Source organism: Danio rerio, chromosome 5, assembly GCF_049306965.1.
Source record: "Danio rerio strain Tuebingen ecotype United States chromosome 5, GRCz12tu, whole genome shotgun sequence".
Classification (NCBI taxonomy): Eukaryota; Metazoa; Chordata; class Actinopteri; order Cypriniformes; family Danionidae; genus Danio; species Danio rerio.
In genome coordinates, this window is record NC_133180.1 from 65,272,549 (window position 1) to 65,292,613 (window position 20,065).

At 37.9% G+C, this 20,065-nt stretch overlaps 1 protein-coding gene across 8 annotated transcripts in view; it reads left to right on the forward strand.

The window, feature by feature from the left end:
- The window catches only part of clip2 (CAP-GLY domain containing linker protein 2), an 85,404-nt gene that overhangs the window by 19,740 nt on the left and 45,599 nt on the right, over positions 1–20,065 (forward strand). For all 8 annotated transcript variants that reach the window (XM_073951529.1, XM_073951531.1, XM_021476654.3 and 5 more), the window contains exon 3: positions 7,107–7,621. In XM_073951529.1, the coding sequence (XP_073807630.1) occupies positions 7,107–7,621 (515 nt within the window). The remainder of the gene's footprint in view (positions 1–7,106; positions 7,622–20,065) is intronic.

Here is a 20,065-nt window from a genome sequence, read left to right on the forward strand (position 1 = left end):
AAGCTAATTAACTCTTCTTTAACATTGTGTAAAACTGTGTACTTGACCACATTTGCAAAATTTACCAGCAATATGTGTTATAATTGTGATTTAGCAACTTTTTTTCCTGTGTGAACAGTATATTGAAATAATTGCATTGTTAATTGCATATTATTATCAAGTTTATTCAATTTATATAATGTAGTTTCAAGGCTATAGTAGTTCTCCCTAAATGCCATAAATTACCTACCGTTTTGAAGTGTTTGATTTATATTTATTAGCTTTATGTTATGCTATGTAACATGTTATGTAATGAGATACTTTTACCCCTTAAATGATGGAGACTTCCCCCCAAAAGATTAAAGAGATACAAACAGGTGACATTTAAGTATGGCACACACATATTCACTATTTACTACACACTTCGATCCTAATTTACATTTAATTAAGAGTTAGTAAGGTATTTGTCATTGCAGTTAGGTTTAAATATGTGCTATATTTGAGGGGTCTTGAATATAGTGATGCAGAATAAGCCATTGATATGTGCTTTGTAAATACTAATAAACAGCAATTGTGTAAAGTGAGATCTGGGGTCCGTTCCTCCTACGTGGATTACTCAGTTAGGTGGATTTGGTTATTAACGATTTGACACGATCCAGGATCGGTTCGTTCTTTAAAACTGATCTGAGAGTTGTTGTCAAAGCAAAAGTTCTGGTAGCTCAAACCTGGTCGGGAGCAGGCTCATGTCATATAAACAACAGGATTAGATTGGGTCATTTCTAGCAAAGATAATACTGAAAGTTTGTACCAAATGCTGATATTTTCTTACAGTAGTGGTTATATACAATTGGGAAAACAGTAGATATTTTTTAACCATATAAAGTTTTATATATATATATATATATATATATATATATATATATATATATATATATATATATATATATATATATATATATATATATATATATATTAATAAAACTTGTGCAATCTGTACCCCCAAAGTGAAAGTACAAAGACTGCCATTTGGTGGTGCAAAGAAAAAACTTATTGATTTTAACTTTTTAGATCGCTTTAGTACAATTTGTGTATGATAATAAACAAGCACAACATGTGACTTTTTTAAAAGTAATAATATAAATGCAGCCATAAACATGTTTTGACATTTAATATGACGGTGATTTCATTCTTCACAAAAGTTGCAGTCGTCTGTACCAATATCAAAATCTTTAGTAAACATCCAGTTATTCTTTACACCGATTAAGAAACCGGCTACAATAATACTACTATGGCTACTAAAATAAGGAAAATCCGCTCTAACTGTAAAACTAAACAAATTGCTTGACAAATGAAAGGGCCAAGCATGCAGCCAACAACAAGGTGTAAAGTTATTGTGTATCTTATTTAACAAACCGTTTAGTAAGAATTTTATGTAATTTAGCTTACATGGCTAATTGAATATTAATCAGCTGATGTCATTACGCTGCTGTGCCATCAGCCAATCGTTGCATTGCTGATCATAATTTCGAGGATCGATAGATCAGTCCTTCACAACACACAAAGCGATCTCAGATCAGTTCATCCAGACATTTTAATCTGACTCACGAACTTGTTTGAACAACCAAATTGGCCAGAGATCAGTTATCAAGATGAACAGATCCAGGATCTGCCAAATCATCTTAGGGCCTACTCACACTATGCCATCCGTACCGTGCCCAGGCCCGTTTCCTGGATCGTTTGAGAAGTGTGAGTGTGCTGAATCGGGCTCAAGCACGGTTCACTTGGCCGGCCCTGGCCCGGTTGGAAGAGGTGTGCCTGAGCGCGGTTCACTTGGGCTTCAGTTTCGCGCCAAAGCCCGAAACTGAAAGCGGGACGTGACTTTTAAGGGACTGTTTCATATGGATTTATTAATAATTCTTACTGTTCAGTGAACGCAAACTGCCGTAGTTTATTAAAGACGCAAACCCCTCACTGCACGACAGATGCGCACCTTCAGCAAACCTCCACATTCCTGCAGAACGAGGGCTTTATAATTGTTTATGAGCGCCAAAAGTGGCGGATCTGTTCGGTGAAATATCTGACTGCGTGTCCCCGCATCCCTAAGGACTGTTTGGTGAAATATTTGACGGCATATCAAACGACTGAAACGATATAACTAGAGAAATCTCCACTGTGCTGCTGAGTGAGAGAGCGCTTCTCACTGAACAGCACAGCAGCGTTGACGTAAGCGTGCCGAAGCCCGTTTGTGGTGTGAGCGCGGGCCGTCGGGGGAGACGGGAGGGGGGACAAGCGTGCTTTGGCCCGGTTCGAGGCAACTGTACCTAGTGTGAGTACGGCCTTAGATCATTTAAGCGAGCTACGAAGAACAGACCCCTGGTCCCCATACTACCCAACAACACTTTTAATTTAGAAAAATGATTAAAAAATGATCAATGCACCTCAAATACAGAAAATTCCAGGCACTTGCTTTGCCCATTAGAACCAATCCAGTTTGTTCTCTTGCATTAATTAAGTACTATTATGCTCACCATTGGTATTCATCTTTGTGTTCTATGCTTTTTGTCCTCCAAAAACTAGATTTGTTCATGTATTTCCATCACAGGTGACGTTTACATATCTGTCCCAATGTGTTAAACTTCTGACCTCAAAAATATTTGAATGGCAACCAAAATTCTCGACTTAGACAGTCTTTCAGCTCTCATGAGGCAAAGCAACCCAGTGTTGTTACTCGCCACTTCTAAACAGCAAATTCAATCAGGGTGTTTTCTGATTGAAAACAAGCCCAGAATTTTCCTCACATCAGATATCTTAAACCACTGTTTATCACTCAGAGAACATGTTGGAGCAATTGGGAGACAAAAGCAGTCATTATCCCCTCCCCCACCAGTAGTAACCCCCCACACACACTTATGAAAAGACCGTGGCTTACACACCATCACTGAATCCTTCAAACAGTATCGGGAAAGTGGCATGTGTCAAAAGAGACACATCTGGATGTCATCCAGGTTCATAAACAATTTCCCCGCGAATCCCACTGACCCAGATTTGTTCATAAATTAGAGTGCTGCTCAGTCTTGCATGAAGTCTGCAGTGACATCCAGACATGCGTGAAATGATGAAAGTGTTCTGATGCCGTTCGTTAAATGAGCTGTGTAACAAGTGTTGACAAGATGCGCTGTAAGATACTGTACATTCTAAATATGGATGTTTTCATGTGTCCCTTTGAACTGATACGTATCTATCATAGACTTGGATTCCATTTCCAGTCAATAATATCTCCTAACCCAGGTGTGGGCAAACTTGATCCTGGAGGGCCAGTGTCCTGCATAGTTTAGCTCCAACCCTATTCAAACAGACCTCCCTATAGAGTTCAAGTAATCTTGAAGACACTGATTAGTTTGTTCAGGTGTGTTTGACTAGTGTTGGAACAAAACTCTGCAGGGACACCGGCCCTCGAGGATCAAGTTTGCCCATCCCTGTCCTAACCTGATGTGGGACATGTTTCTGGATCAAGCTCTATGTTGATCCTGGAACAACATTTCAATCAGAATAATCAGAATCAGTATGAAGGGATACATTTACTGTTTACGGTTAGGTTAATGCACTTCTACGTGATTGTTATCCAACTATTATTCCCCTCTGATTTTGGGAATAATTTATATTTATGTTGGGTTTAGGAGTAGGGAATAGGTATGAATTACATTTTAGAACAAAAATGATGCTCCAGGATCAAAATAGATGATAATCCAGGATCGCATCGTACTGGGCTACATCATGATGTGTCAGCTCATTCTATCTCTAGTACGCTGCAGTTGACTCAACTTAATTTAAAGACAACAAACTTTAGAACATTTTTGAGTTTAATCAACTTCCCATCCAATTACAGCGGCTGGAAGGGCATCCGCTGCGTAAAAACGTGCTGGATAAGTTGGCGGAAATTTATTCCGCTGTGGCGACCCCAGATTAATAAAGGGACTAAGCAGACAAGAAAATGAATGAATGAATGCAAGGATGCTCATTTCAATTTTCCCAAATGACAACCGTCACTGGTTAACTGAATATTACCCATTAACCAGTCACAATTATATAAACTTATTATTTATTAAAAAAAGAATTGATTTGTCTATTTTGTGTCTGACACATTAAAGATTGCATTTAAAATACTGATTTATTTAAACATGTGAACAACAACATACAAAACATATTAACAACAGAACATCTTCACGCAAGAAGTCATTATTTTAAAGATTATATCTTGAGCGTCTGATTTTACCTTAGAGCTTCTATGCTTTCATTTTCATTTTCTCACTCGCGGTTCATGCGCATATGCTGCAAATGATTGGAGACAAACAACAAGTCACATATGTTGACTTTAAAAACATAGGCTACTATAGCATACGATATAATCATTTTGTTTTTACAAATAGCATTGCATTAATTTTCATATATGTTTGATAGTTAATATAGCTATAAAACCAAAGCCTCAGTTTGGTGAGAGTTATCATTGTGCAAAAATAAAGTAGTCTAAATGATTGGATTTGTTTGATTCGTAGATTAGACTATGTAGGCTATTTTAAAAAAATCTTTTCGTAAGAACCTTTAACAGCAATTTTCCAAATGAAAACAACGCTGATTTGTTGGTTGTACACTAAATTGTCAAAACTATATCTGTTGTGATGTGGAGCACGCTCTGATAGAGAGAAAACCCAAACGCTTCGACTTGTGGTCCGCTTGATTGCAAAGCAGTGAACATTTCAGAAAGTTTGCAGCTTGCTTCTTCACTTGTGCAAAGACACAGAGGTGTTTATGATGCAGATTCAACTCTCATTTCATGTAGCTTCTTTGGCAAAATATGTCTGTAGTTGCATGTGTTAAGCAGGTCGCACACCAGAAGCGCCGCTTGGCGCCGCGACACGGCGCGTACATGACAGTTTAAAGTATCACACACCAGACGCGCACATTCGAATGATATTTAACATGAAACTAATCAGATGGCGCTCTGTGGCGCGGCTGAAAAATGAACTGCGTCCTGAGCCGTCGCCGGGCGCCGCCGACAGCCGCCGACTTGCGGCGCCGGTGTGTGTATCCTGATAGAAACCTATGTTTAGAATTATAAAATGCATGGCGCTGCGCAGCGCGCCGCCGAGGGGCGCTTCTGGTGTGTGACCTGCTTTAGGCTACCGCCCGGTGAGTTAACAATTATGTGTTGTACACTTATGCAGCAAAACTTAAAAATAAATAAATAAAACAAGAATTTAAACCGTTTAACTGGTACCATTAATCAGTTAAAATGCATCCTTTCAGTTAATATTTGAAGTGAATCAAAAAAGTAAAAAATTGTATAAAAACAAGAATGGTTGTTGTTCAATAACGGTTTTGAACCTGTATATTCCTTTTCCTTCAGAAATGTCTACTGAAGTAAATGCGTTGTGTGTTAAGTTGAAATGAAGTGTTTGTATGTTTAATGTTGCAAGATTTGGTCAATTATGCATTTAGTAATCTGGAGGTACAGAAACATGGTACACTCTAAGGCTGCACAATATTGGGGAAAAAATATTGCAATATTTTGTTTAAAGCAAAAAATACTATTTCACCAGCTTTTTTGTTTTGTCATTTTTGAAAGAGTTCATACATTTAGGTTTATTACTATTAGGATTATTCTGCATAATACATAATAGCCAAATTACAAGCATAGATAAATACATAAGAGTAAATATTCAAATGATATAGACTTGAGCATTTTTCTATGCAAATGTCAACCTTGCAATAAAAAATATGAAGTTTTTACCAAAATACGGAAACTATTTAGTGTAAGCAAGTATTTTACAGTACTTTAGAAATACTTAAAAATGCCTCTGTCAGTGTTTTCAAAATATAATATTTGAATTACCAAAATCAAACAAGTGGGAATTTCACACCCGTCATATCCATAAGAGAGAGATGTCGCATCCATAATAGGCATGGGCCGGTATAAGATTCTGATGGTATGATAACCTTAGATATAAATATCAGTTTCATGGTATCACAGTATTAAGATTACTGCTCTAAAATATATTCTTTTTAAATATCTGGGTAAAAACAAAACCTTTTCCTCTTTTGAACACATTATATTTTAATTTGGTAAACATTTATAATATTTTGAAGCAGTAAACATGTCAGGTTAAATAATTCAAATGAATAATTGACTTCTGCTGTCTTTTTGTTTAAAAAACACAGATTTTTTTTTTTTTACATTTTAAAATGGAATCTTTGGATAAGTTTTCTGCTGGAGACACTTTTGTCCTAAAAAACAACCAAAAAAAAGTTAAGTAAATACAAAAGTCTTACACAAATATATAGAGAGCCAGCTCTTATCTTGTTGATGAGCATTATTTCTTTTGGGCTGTGCAGTTTTATTTTCACAAAGCATGTTGTATACTGCAAACTCACATACGTTTTTGGTCACATTCATACTCACGTGACTCCACATTCGGTAGGGAACGTAATCGAAAAAATTGACCTGGAAAATTTTGATCGATTATTGGTTCTGATTGTCGACTTCAATTACTTTTGGATTAATTGCCCAGCCCTAATTTCTTGTGCTTTTAAGCTTTTTTGAATTGCTTAATAATACTAATAATAATACTAATAATAATCTCAATTTGAGCAACATGTCAACGATAATATTTCACTATATTATAGATAAACTCTACAATGATGTACTACCTGATCAACTACTGAATATTGCACATGCTATGACATTGCGGAAATAATATATTTTGCAGCCCTAGTACACACAAAAAAGGCAGCATAATGTAACAATCTGCAATGTATTGTTTATGTGGAGCAAACTCCACTCATGGTAATTACCTTGATATTGCATAATTAGAAGTTCATCCGCCTACTGCTCTAGTTCAACCTCGGGTTGGACCGATTCAAATTACACACATTTTACATAGCAGAGTAAAAAGAAATACTTCAAAAAGTTGAGGCTTCACAGAACCCTCCATAATGTCTTGCTCCATAGACCTCCTCTGTTAGTCTGTTATAGTATAAACTATCTTTATTTGCTTTAACAAAGTCCGAGGCAGTTCTTTGGCAACCTGGCATGGATTATATTGATAAAGCTTTGCTAAATCTGTCCACAGGTTGCCCCTACAAGCAGACGACTCCCACCCCAAGCAGCAACGCCTCAGACAAGTCCAGCTCCAAAGCCTCTGAGGTTGGCGACGAGGTGGCCGGCGACTTTGTAGTCGGTGAACGTGTCTGGGTGAACGGAGTCAAGCCGGGAGTCATCGCCTACCTTGGAGAGACCCAGTTTTCCCCGGGACAGTGGGCAGGAGTGGTGCTGAATGATCTGGTTGGAAAAAACGATGGCTCTGTCAATGGCGTGCGCTACTTCGAGTGCCAGGCTTTGCAGGGCATCTTCACGAGGCCTTCTAAGCTCACACGCCAACCCATTGGAGATGGGAGCGATGAGCAGCAGAACGCGCAGCTCCAAGGTGGAGCAGGAGCTTCCGGACAGCGCGTGGTCATGCCGCTCAGAGAAGGCATTCTTAACAGCTCTGTCAAAACCGGCAACGAGTCCGGATCCAACATGTCTGACAGTGGATCGGTGAAGAAAGGTGGAGAGAAGGACCTAAAAGTTGGAGATCGTGTGCTGGTGAGTGTTAACGTTTTCCCACAGTCAGTACGTTTACATTCTCACCAATACTCTGATTTTAATACAATTAAAATTTTAGACAATACTCTGATTGAGAGTCTACTATGTAAACAGCGATTTTTGATGACCTTAATCCAACTAAAGTCATAATCAAACTAAGCAGAAATCAAATTAAGATGTGGAGTATTCTAAATCTTTATTCACAGAGCTTACAGTGTACAATTATTTTATTACTTTTATAAGTTTAATATATATTTTAACAATACAAATAAAATAAAGTACATATTAACAATAACAAGAAAACAGAAAGATATTGCACATAGGTATGACACATTTATACTGAATATTGTACTCAGCAAAAATACATATGTCAGTGGTTCTCAACTGGTTTGGCCATAAGACCCACATTTTGCAACTCAAGCTCATTCTGAAAACGTAGTCCCGCGGACAGCGAAATACGTCCCGGGAGGTACGTACGGCTGCATTTATTTTTTTCAAGCGACCGCTACGGGGCGGTGTGACGCTGTTCCCTTTTGCGCTTACCGGCCGACCGATTACCTCCGTGTGGAGGGCTTTCCCGCTGCAACCCGTTTGTCTACTCAGTATGTTGGCAGACTTGAGATGCAGAGAGTTTGGTTTCGAGTCCAGGGAAGAGCAGTTCCAGAAATCAGGTAAGACAAAAACTGAATCCAAAAAATAAAGTGAACGAGTTTCATAACAGGGTGAGAATGTGGTGAAATCCGAAAATGCGGTAAAAAAAAAAATCAGACGAGGGCTTTTCTTTTTTTGGACGGCTTTTGTAAATTGTTGGTCTGGTTTAGGGAAGTGAGCGGGCAGGCGGGTCAATCGGTAAATTTGGTTGGGTTTAGGGAAGGAGGAGGGCGGGTCAGCCGATTGGCCAGTCGCGCAGTCAATCATCCAGTCAGTCGGACAGCGGCCTCTGGTGGGTTCACGCGAGAACAGCGCGGGCGCGGACTGCACTCGCGAGAGGCATTTGAGATGCGAAAAAGCGCACTCAGCGACCTCTCGCGGATTCGCAAAAACAAAAACTGCAGCCGTACGTACCTCCCGGGACGTATTACGCGGTCTCCTGAAACGACTTTGTTTTCAGAATGAGCCTGGGTTGACATTTTGACATGGTCATCAAGCCGCGACCCAAATTTCTAGAAACTATAATGTAATTTAAAAAATTATAATTCATTTGTATTTATTTGTCAACATACACAAGTAGTGACAGATAAATCATAAGAAAAGCACCAAGACTTTCAAATAAACAATATGTTATTGCTGTCATTTAACAAAATGTATCAAATTATAGAAATATTATAAAGTAAAAACGACAAATACTGTAATTCAGTACAGTGGTTAGGGTAAAGAAAGGTTCAGTTACCATGAACTAAACTGAACTCTTAATAAAAATTTAACACTGATCCTGTTGAACAGAACAAACCAGCAAATTACAGTAAAATGATTAAAACAATCATGACCATTTTACATCTAATATGACAGCAATTATAAACATCTGTTTCACTTAACAGTAATTTGAGAAGCAGATAACTGAGGATGTGCTTTACTCCTTTCAAAGTCTGGGGTGATGGCAGACATTGCTAACCGAAGATCGTGCTCTATGTCCAACCTGTTCCTTTGCTTTGACTTGAGCTGAACCAAGGAAGTGAAGCCACTTTCACACAAATATGTAGTGCTGAATGGTAGGATGGATTTGATCGCACGAGTGGCAAAGGACAGATACTCAGAAAGCACTTCGCAGCACCAAAACTGGGAGAGGCTTACTTCACTGAATTTCTTTTTCATCGTCTTACCACATGATAGCTCCACCAGCTGATTCTCTCTGTTGCTCGGCAATGTGACGCTTTCCACGTTAATTCCAAAGGGATCGCTTATCCACAGATCATTATCCTGTTTTTCCAGAAAAGTCAGTACAGTTGTCATGCGTGCATTTCAAAATAAAAGTCTGGTATAAGGTAATTAAGTAAAAATTTTAACTTTTATTGGTTTTTTGACCACGCACTCCACGACCCACTGAAAATGTTCCCCCACCAGTTGAGAAACACTGACATATGTCATACATTCATACCATATTTTTACATCTTAATGCATTATTATTAAAATTAAATGTAACATGCACACCAACAAAGTCAAGAGCTGCGTCCCAAATCGGAATTTTTTACTAAGCGCAAATTCAAACCGTTTCCCTGATGACGACGTTTGACGGTTGCCAAATCAGTAAAAAAACAACCGAATTATCAAATAATACCTGCTGTGAGTATAACCACATTCACCATCGGGAGGCGCAATAATCACTCTTATAGGAGAATTTTGCTTTCACAATCCACAATAAATAAAGTTATCCAGCATGTGCGCCCGATAGCTCCTCCCCTTCCGCTACGTGAGCAAACCTGCGGTCGTTGAGTGCGTGAAGTGTCCGTCATTACACACTTCATTTTAGCGGCTGAATGAGTGCATCAACTGGGTAATTAAAGGGCACTTATTATTTTTAGAGTTTTCAGTGTGAACGCACTACTTACACTATTTACACTACAAAATGGCGTAAAATAGTGCATAAGTATGTGATTTGGGACGCAGCTTAGAAGTGAGATTACCATTTCTCTAACAATTACTGTTTTCTTAGCTGGGGATGAGTTTATTTTCTTTATACATCAACCATTTTTCATCTTTAATGTTAAGTGTAAGCTCTTCCATTTACAGTATAATTGTAACGCAATCTATGCCTTTGTGTATTACTGTGATATGCATCATCAGTATTTCTGATATGCCCATCCCTTCAAGTCAAGTAAAAAGCAAGTTATTATTTCGATCTGCCTGCGTCTGTCTAATGTGTGGCTTTCCTTGTGTGAGATTCCTCATGTTAGGTAATAGAAGATGGCCAATAGCTGTCTGCTTGGCCATACTGTTGATTGGCGGTGGGTCGAATTGCTTTCCATTTAGTCCTAAAGCTTTTCAGGCAGTCAATATTCTTAATCAGATGGGATTAGTGCTCCATAAACCATCAGCTATTGATCTCCACTATCTACTTGACTGTCTGCTTCAATACCAGCTGTCACCTGATTGGTTTGTTCAGTGATGTACATATAAGGCTGGATACCCACTTAGACTCAGACGCACATCAGTTTGGTTGAATTGTGCTAGTTAAGTTTCATTAATGTTGAAAACATTTGTTTTTTTTAAGTTTCATTTCAGTGTTGTGTTAATGTTATGACTGTACCTAAGGGGTTTATTTGTTGTAACTGCCATTTTGTTGAGCTGAACGAAGGGTAAAAGCTATTGACTGTCGTAACCGAACAATATGTGCTGTCAATAGAGGGAAGTTGAATTTAATCTAGTGTATTCCTTTTGCAAACTCAATCATTTCACAAAGCATGTGCATGTCATTCATTCATTTTCTTTTCGGCATAGTCCCTTTATTAATCTGGGGTCGCCACAGTGGAATGAACCCTCAACTTATCCAGCACATGAATGCCCTTCCAGCTGCAACCCATCTCTGGGAAACATCCATACACATTCATTTACACACATACACTACGGACAATTTAGCTGACCCAATTCACCTGTACCGCATGTCTTTGGACTGTGGGGGAAGCATGTGCAATTGTGTATAAGAATAAATTAAATACACATTTTGTGTATGATTTTAAAACACTCATCTGTTCAGTTGTATGCAGTCATGCAATATAAAGCAACTGCATTAGAAATTCCCTGTTGTTTCCCCCTACGCTTGGTGTCTTATTACCATGACTGCGCTTTAGTGCATGAAGGACCTCTCAAAGTCAGCGCTTTTCCATTGTTTTCTCTTCAAAGACGTGTCAAAATGATGCTCATATATCAGCTATATGTGTAAGCCTAAGACAAGGACATCCCACTATTATGACATTGCCTTGTAGCACTTTCGAGATTTAATACTTTGTAATTTACACATCAAATGGTGGACCTGACTTTCTCTACTTTTAAACAAAGTCTTTCCCAATTTTCAGACCCATAGCATGCCATTTTCAACACTAGTAGGACCTGAGGAAGGAAACATAGAATTGATAATGTAAAAAAAACTAAACATTAATGGACCCTTTTCAATTTCTGGGTTACTAAGTAGCGGAAGTCTTTATAGTTGGGTAAACTTAGGTTCGGTGAATGGAAGAGTACAACAAATTTATGTATTTTTTTACAATCCTATTTGCTCGAATAATAAAAAAGCTCCATGATAGTGTCATTAGGACTTTCAGAAAATGGAAAACAATAGTGTAAGACTGATAATGGCAGCCGCAAGAGAGAACAACTTCAAATTGACTGTCCTGCCAACAGACACTGCGTAATAAACACCTTACACAAGTGGTAATTTGTTTTTTGTAATTTGATGCAAAGATGATATAATACATACATAAATACAGCAAGAAAAATAAGTATTGAACACGTCAGCATTTTTTCTCAGAAAACACATTTTATAGGTCGTATTGACTTGAAATTAGTAACAACCACAGAAAATTAAGTTAGGCGTAATAAAATAAAGTGCACTGTAAAAAAGTATTAAACACATGAAGAAAGAGAGCTGTAGAAAGGCAGTGAAAGCCCAGACAGCAGCTGAAATCTCTCAGAAGTTCGTCAGCAACCCTCTGCCCTTCATCATTGTAAATTAATATTAGCTGCTTTAGTCCAACATCTACATTAGCAGGATGATAAACATGAAACCAGGGCGGACATTCCAGCAAGACAATGATCCAAAACACAGCAAAGGAATGCTTAAAGAGAAAGAAAATAAAGCTGTAGAATGGCCCAGCCAATCACTAGACTATAATCTAATGGGGAATACAAAATAAAGATCAGATTTGATCAAGAAACCCTCAATATTTTTACACTGTGTTTAGGTTTGTGAAAAACTCACACCTGAGCAATTCATGCAACTTTATTCTCCATATAAGAGGCTTCTTTAAGCTGCCATCAACAAAAAAGCCTTTTATATAAAGTATTCGATATGTTTCTGTAGCTTAGTACTTTCTCCTTGTGTCATTTCAATGTTAATACACACAACTCATTTTTCAGATTTTTTGAGGGAATTTTGTTTTATTTTTATGTTTGTGTTATTTTTTTTTATTTTTATTTTTTACCAAAATCTGGTTCAATTCCATGTCAACAGCTCCTTTAGAAATTTTATATCCAGGAAAAAACGAGATGTGTTCAATACTTGTTCCCTGCTCTACATATAAATGTTCATAAGTTAAAAAAAATCTAATTATTAAAATCGTTTAAGGATTTAAGATGCCGATGAGCGTTAAATGTGTCAACAGTGTTATGAAAAGGGTCCATAGAGCAGATACTGAATTAAGCTGTGTATGACTGGTTGCTGTCACAGAATCCACGAGCCTCCTATTAGTTGTACTTTCTGACCATAAAGTCAGAGTTGTGAGTTTATGGCATAATGTTATTTGTAAATTTTATAGTCCTCCTACACTTATGCCGAGTTCAGACTGCATGATTTTCAAAGTAGTCATGTCACAGATGTTTTCACACTGCATGACTATCTGGGCTAGCGTTACGTCGCTGCTTTGTTTACACTGCAAGATGGATCGGCGACAGGGACATTCACATTGCATGACTTTACTATGGGAAGAATCGCCAACAACTTCATCCAAACTACCGTCTCACAGCCAAAAACACGTAATATGTCTTTTGTTATTAACTACATAATGAGAAAGAAGCCTTTAATGGGGTAGAACATGTACATGTTTGCTCACCTGGGTTTAAAGGGAATAAGCCATTTCTCCTCAACGTTGATAATAAACTAATTTCTTTCTGTATGAAACGTCAAACAGACACAGCTGCTCCTGAGTCCTGTCAAACCTCCACTAGTTTTTCCTCCATTTCGTGGGTCCAAATAAACCGAAATAGAGTGCTTTTAACTTCTCCCCCAGCCTCCCGCTGGCCTGCAGCAGGTATACACACACGCACACACAAGTGAAAGCTGCTCTCTCATTGGCTGTAGGCGATGGCTGATGTTATTTTCAGTCAAAACTAAATTCACACGGCATGATTTGAATCGCCGACAGCTCCAGATATTTAGCATGCCAAATATCTCACAGGCAACGGCGACTCATCGGCAATTCTCTCAGATCACGTCTTTGAAAGTTCATACTGTGTGATTGTCACTCACATGCACGAGCAGCTATTTGCCTGTGACTTCAGGCATTTGTCGGCGATTTCTCAAAACCTGTCAGCGAGCCTAAATCGGGGCTGAAATCACGCAGTCTGAACTAGGCATTACAGAACCCTCGGTATGATTCCTGATTTTCTTACATTCTCAAGGGAGCAATCCGAAACATCTAAACCACCATTCAGCCAGATGCTAACTACAAGAATCTCCTTATTTTATTTTATTGTTTATATTTACAATATGTATAACTAAGCAAGCGCGTCTACCAGACAAATCACAGGTACAATAGGTTTAATGTTAAATTTCTGTAAAAATTGAGCAAACAAGTTCTTTTGTCTTTCGTTTAACTTAACTAAATATCTTAACAGTGAAATGCATTTTGTAGTTACTTTATGGTCTTGGTGATATCAAAACACTAAAGGTTGTTGTTCCTTGTATTTGCAGGCATCGTGCAAATGAAACTTCCACTAGCGATGGGCCAAGTGAGCATTCAAAATCCCTCCCTGACATAAGATGGCGCTTAATGTAGAACAGAAATACCCCGGTACTACATACGTTATTCCACTTCTGTTTAACCTCATCCACTACAGCACATAAATACCTTTCAAAAGCTACAAGCCATGAAAAATATTAAGTTAAATGAAACTCACCAATCTTGAATTCGTGCTCGGCAATTAATGTGTGCTCGCCTTGACCATTTTGTGCTTAAGCACTACCAAGTTGAGTTTGACTGTTACTTCAGCAGCTCAGAAACATGACCAAAAGTGCCAATCTCATTGGTCGACCAGAATATTATTATTTGTCCTTTATTTGACAGGATAGTGGGGCGCACGGTGGCTCAGTGGTTAGCACTGTCGCCTCACAGCAAGAAGGTCACTGGTGGACCCATTGGCATTTCTGTGTGGAACTTGCATGTTCTTCTCCTTATGTTCATGTGAGTTTTCTACAGGTCCTCCGCTTTCCCCCGCAGTCCAAAGACATGCTCTATAGGTGAATCGGATGAAGTAAATGAACGAGCTGGGGTACGAACTTGGCATATCCCGAGCACTGTTGTGGTATACGTCTGCACACTAACCAATAGGCTAATGATCCAATAGGTCAAGTAGATTTTAATGTGGTATCAAACAAACAAAACAAAACATTGAATTTTTTTTAAATTGATGCTTTTTTTCCTGCCGTTTTGTATTGAATATATATGAATTATTATGATTTTAATTAACTTTTTTAATTAACCTTGTCATTCATAATGTAATTCATAATGTAATTCAGGTAGAGGATCATAATTATGGGTGAGAGCATGGATAATGCTTTTTCTCATAAAGCGTTTTGTCATGAAACAAAATAAAATGTATATAAAAACAATTTAAAATGTTTGGTTCAATGAAGCATGCATTTTTATGTAAAAATATGCAATACTTATGAATGCTTCATTGAACCAAACACGTACATGTAAGCAAAATAAAGTTTTCATATTTTATGGAAAATTATTAAGTTCTGATTTACAGAAACCTGTGATGGGCTATTTTTAGCAGAGACATTCGGATAGTAGGGTCAGAATTTGGCATCAACAACATGAAAAGCATGGATCCATCCTGCCTTGTATCAACAGTTCAGGCTGGTGGTGGTGGTGTAATGGTGTGGGGGATATTTTCTTGGCACACTTTGGGCCCATTAGTAGCAATTGAGCATCGTGTCAATGCCACAGCCTACACGAGTATTGTTGCTGACCATCTTCATTCCTTTATGACCACAGTGTACCCATCTTCTGATAGCTACTTCCAGCAGGATAACACACCATGTCATATAGCACGAATCATCTTAGACTGGTTTCTTGAACATGACAATGAGTTCACTATACTCAAATGGCCTCCACAGTCACCAGACTCAACCCAATAAAGCACTTTTGGGATGTGGTGGAATAAGAGATTTGCATAATGGCTGTGCAGCCGCCAAATCTGCAGCACCTGCATGATGCTATCATATCAATATGAACCAAAATCTCTGGGGAATACTTCCAGTGCCTTGTTGAATCTATGCCACGAAGGATTAAGGCAGTTCTGAAGGCAAAAGAGGGTCCAACCTGGTACTAAAGTGTATCTAATAAAGTGGCCACTGATTGTATTGGCAGCACAGTTAATAACAAAACTTAAATTGACTTTGAAATAAGTGTTCAGTCAGTTATTTAAACACAAACTATGTGTCACTTTACTTTGCTTTTAGGCTTCATGTAGATGCAAAAGAAAAAAATCTACATTCTATTGCCCAGCCCTATCCATATCTGAGAATTTCACATAACTATAAAGCTGAATTATAAATCAAAGCTTTTAAATCATCAAAATAATCATTTGTTGCAGCTTAAGTCCATAGAACGTCTAGGCGGGATTGTCGCAATTAAGCATATCCAGGTTCTTTACTCTGGTGTTATTGAGCAGACTTGTGAATGTGCTTCGGTCAGCTCAGACAGTCCGTCAAAGGAACTAGAAGGTGGATCAAGTCACTGCCAAGTTGAGGCTTATGCTGACTGATTGTGGATCTGCGGCACAGCGACTGATAGAGATTGAGAGAGGAGACTGTCTGACTCAGCTTTCTCCATTGCTCAGTGCTCATCTCTGTATTTCGCTCATGGATTCTGTGCAGTTTATTGTTCTTCAAACACCCAGAAGTACTGCAAGAGAAAAAGCTGCATTGTTCCAGAATGAATTGGAGGCTTTTGCCAAAGTGTGTTTTACATGTGTTTTTCACCCTCATAAATTGCTGCTGTTTTGGTTTAGGATGTCAAAAACTGCAGCGAGATGACATGATGATGTAAATACTGCACATCTGGAACGTTCCACTCAGGAATGTTTGTATCATCACCTTATCCACCCTAAAATGCACTGCGGCTCATCTGCCACGTCAGTTACACACACACACACACACACACACACACACACACACACACACACACACACACACACACACACACACACACACACACACAGACAGACTCAGTCACTGGCGGGAGGATGTGAAGTGTCTGTCTGAATATATTCTCTTTCGGACGCTCTCCTTTCTAATGCCAAACCACAGATGTGGCAGATGAAGAAAGTCTTGCAGTGCTCAAAATACCACCAACTGAACCTGTAAAAGCAGAAAATCAATTCATTTCAGCTCCAAACTTTTTTTAAGCGTTTTTTGTGTGTGTTTAAAGAGTGACTAAGGTTTCACAAACTAAAAGAAGAAAAAATAGCGAACTTTTCAGAAATATTTGCACATGTTAACACATTTGTAAGACTCTTGTAAAAGGAAGAATTGGAATTGCACTGCATAAATTAGTATTTAATTCATTAACTTTGTTATTTACATTGCATTTGTTATTTTTATAATATTATTTATGATTGATTTAAATATATGGTCCCACTTTATATTAAGTGGCCTTAACTAATATGTACTTACATAGGAATTAATAGTTTGTTACAATGTACTTATTGTGTAAATACATGTATTTACTGTGTACTTATGCTTGATTAAATACATGTAATTACATCTGTAATTAACTTTTGTAATTACATTTGTAAATACACTGTTGACCATCCCTTACAGCTTAACCCACCCTTAAACCTACCCATGCCACCAAACCTGTACATAACTCAACCCCTATCCTAACTCAAAAGCACCACAAGTGTTCTCAAATACATTATAAACACAGTAAGTACATTGTATTTATTTTTTTGATGTAAGTACATAGTAGTTAGGGACACTTAATATAAAGTGGGACCAAATATATGGTTGAAAAAGGCTTTAAATCAATTTATCTTGTATTTACAGAGATATAAAGCATGCACTTAAAAAACAGAGATATAAAACATAGCCACTTGGATAACATGTTAGCAACACATTTATATATGATAAAAGGTGCAGAATGTAAACTAGGTATTGCATTCCTGGATCAAAACACAAGCACAAGCTTCTATTTCAACAGGATAAACTGACAATGATCACCTCAGGTGCACCTAGTACCTAGTACTCTGAAACACCCATACACTCTCGCATTCACACTGGCACACTACGGCCAATTTATGCTAACTCCACTTAGAACATGCAAACTCCACGCAGAAATACCAAAGGCCCATCCAAGATTTGAACCGGTGGCCTTGCTTTAAAGCGACAGTGCTAACCACTGAGCCACCGTGCTGACTTTTTAATATTATATATTTTATGTTTATTTAAGACAAGTGGACTTTTTAAAATCTGTTTATTAAACTTTTACAGAAATAACAGTATAGTTATACAGAAAAAGTATATAAACAAATATTATTTCCAACCCTTTCCTCATAAAAAAAAATTATTACAATAACAAAGCTAAGACTAAATTAAGACTTTTAAAAGCAAACGTGCATGCTTGGTACAATTAAAAATAGTTTTACTCAATATTGCATGCAGGCTTATTATTATTGGCACCCAATGTGGTCCAACTAGTCCACACTAGCTTGTTCTGACCAAGAACTGCCCATGAGTTCATATTACAGGTAAATCAACCATTCACAATCAATTTTGTCTTCACATGCCATTGAGGGGTGGATACATTCTCTGCAAACAGAATAACAAACAAAAGCTTTGAATTTCCAGGTGGTCTGACAAAAGTTCCAGTGGTGTTGAAGCCGACCAATCGCATTGGAGGTTTTTGAAATATGCAATTCTTGTCTGCAATATGCATCAGACGGTCAGTGGGTGGTACGTGCTGTCTAAGCTGAGAGTAGGGTTTCTGCAAAAAGACAGCAGCTGCAAAGGAGCACTTTAGCTTTTTATTCCTTTTAAGTAGACGCCAGATTAAAAACATAAATTGTGGACAGGACTGCAGGGCACACGTGTTAATACTGTTATATAGTCCATTGTTTACATATCTCCTCCATCACAGTCTTTGGCTAAACCTCAAAATCTCATGAAAAGCTCTCTGTGTTTATCTTTGGCTGGAAGGTATGATTGTTTGTGTGTGTTTTTTCCCCCTCTTGAATTTGGAGACATGCTTTTGATCCACTAGCAAAAGAACAGGACTTTCATTAATTCTTTGTTTTATTTAGTGCTCTTTCCTATATTTCTTGTGGACACTGTGTAATGGCTGTGGGACTTAGAATTGGGTCCAAGGACTGATGCAGTTTTGGTTTCTCATTCTCTGTTTTTCTGTCATATGATTCAGCATTTGCTAGAAACCCTGTTTGTGAATTTGTGAATTGATTATAGGACTGGTTGATAATGAGGAGTATAACAGGGTTCATACTAGGGGTATAGATTATTGGTAGTTCACTTTTATAGGGATGCACCGATATGGATTTTTTGGCCGATACCGATAACCGATAATTCTTCAGACTTGGAGGCCGATAGCCGATATGTATAGGGCCATAATCATAAATATTTTTAATTGTTATATTTTTATACAGCAAACTTCATAAAAGATTGAACTGCTGCTATGAACTGAATAGCCTATACACAAAGCAAAAAGGCTATAACTTCAAATTTGCAAGGTGACTATAGACCTATATTCACGATTTCACATAAATCAGCATACAAAAAATTATTTCCTTTTCTTCATAGCAAATTAACATGCAAGTTGATTGTTGCATAAAAATAATAGTTTAAATAACAAAATGGTGTTTAATTAACAAGCAAGATAAATATATTTAAATAAGATGAAAATGAAAGAGCTAAGAACTGAAACCATCATGAATAAAACATGTTACAGTGATGTACACATGGACAAATATGTCATGTTCGAATAAGTCTTTATCAGAGGTGTTTTGACAGTTTAGAGCCACCGTACAAGCCAACAGCTAAATACAGATAGTACGTTAAGAAAATGCGGCACAGATTCCTCCTATTTGGCGTTTTGACATATCACATGTAGGCGCTGCTTGTCAATCAGGCGCATCTGCGCTCGTGCTTGCCGTCAATCACGGGAAAATGATTGATGAAAAGTTTATGATAAACCACTGAGAGTTTTACTCAACTGTAGAGGCAGAGTTGCCATCAGAGTCAGATTTTGATACAAAACCTGCATTGAGCTGACTTTGACAAACACAGAGCAGAATATAAAGACAGAACGAGCGGCTAGTTAAGAGCCCCTTTGACTGGATTCACCTCTTGCCTCTCCCCCATGCTACAGTGTGTGTGTGTGTGTGTGCGATGACAGCTCTCGTGCGAGCTTGTTATAATAAATTTGAAGATTCCGATCAAACTGAATACAATCTTACATCAACAACACATGACCAGCAACGCGTTGATAATAACAA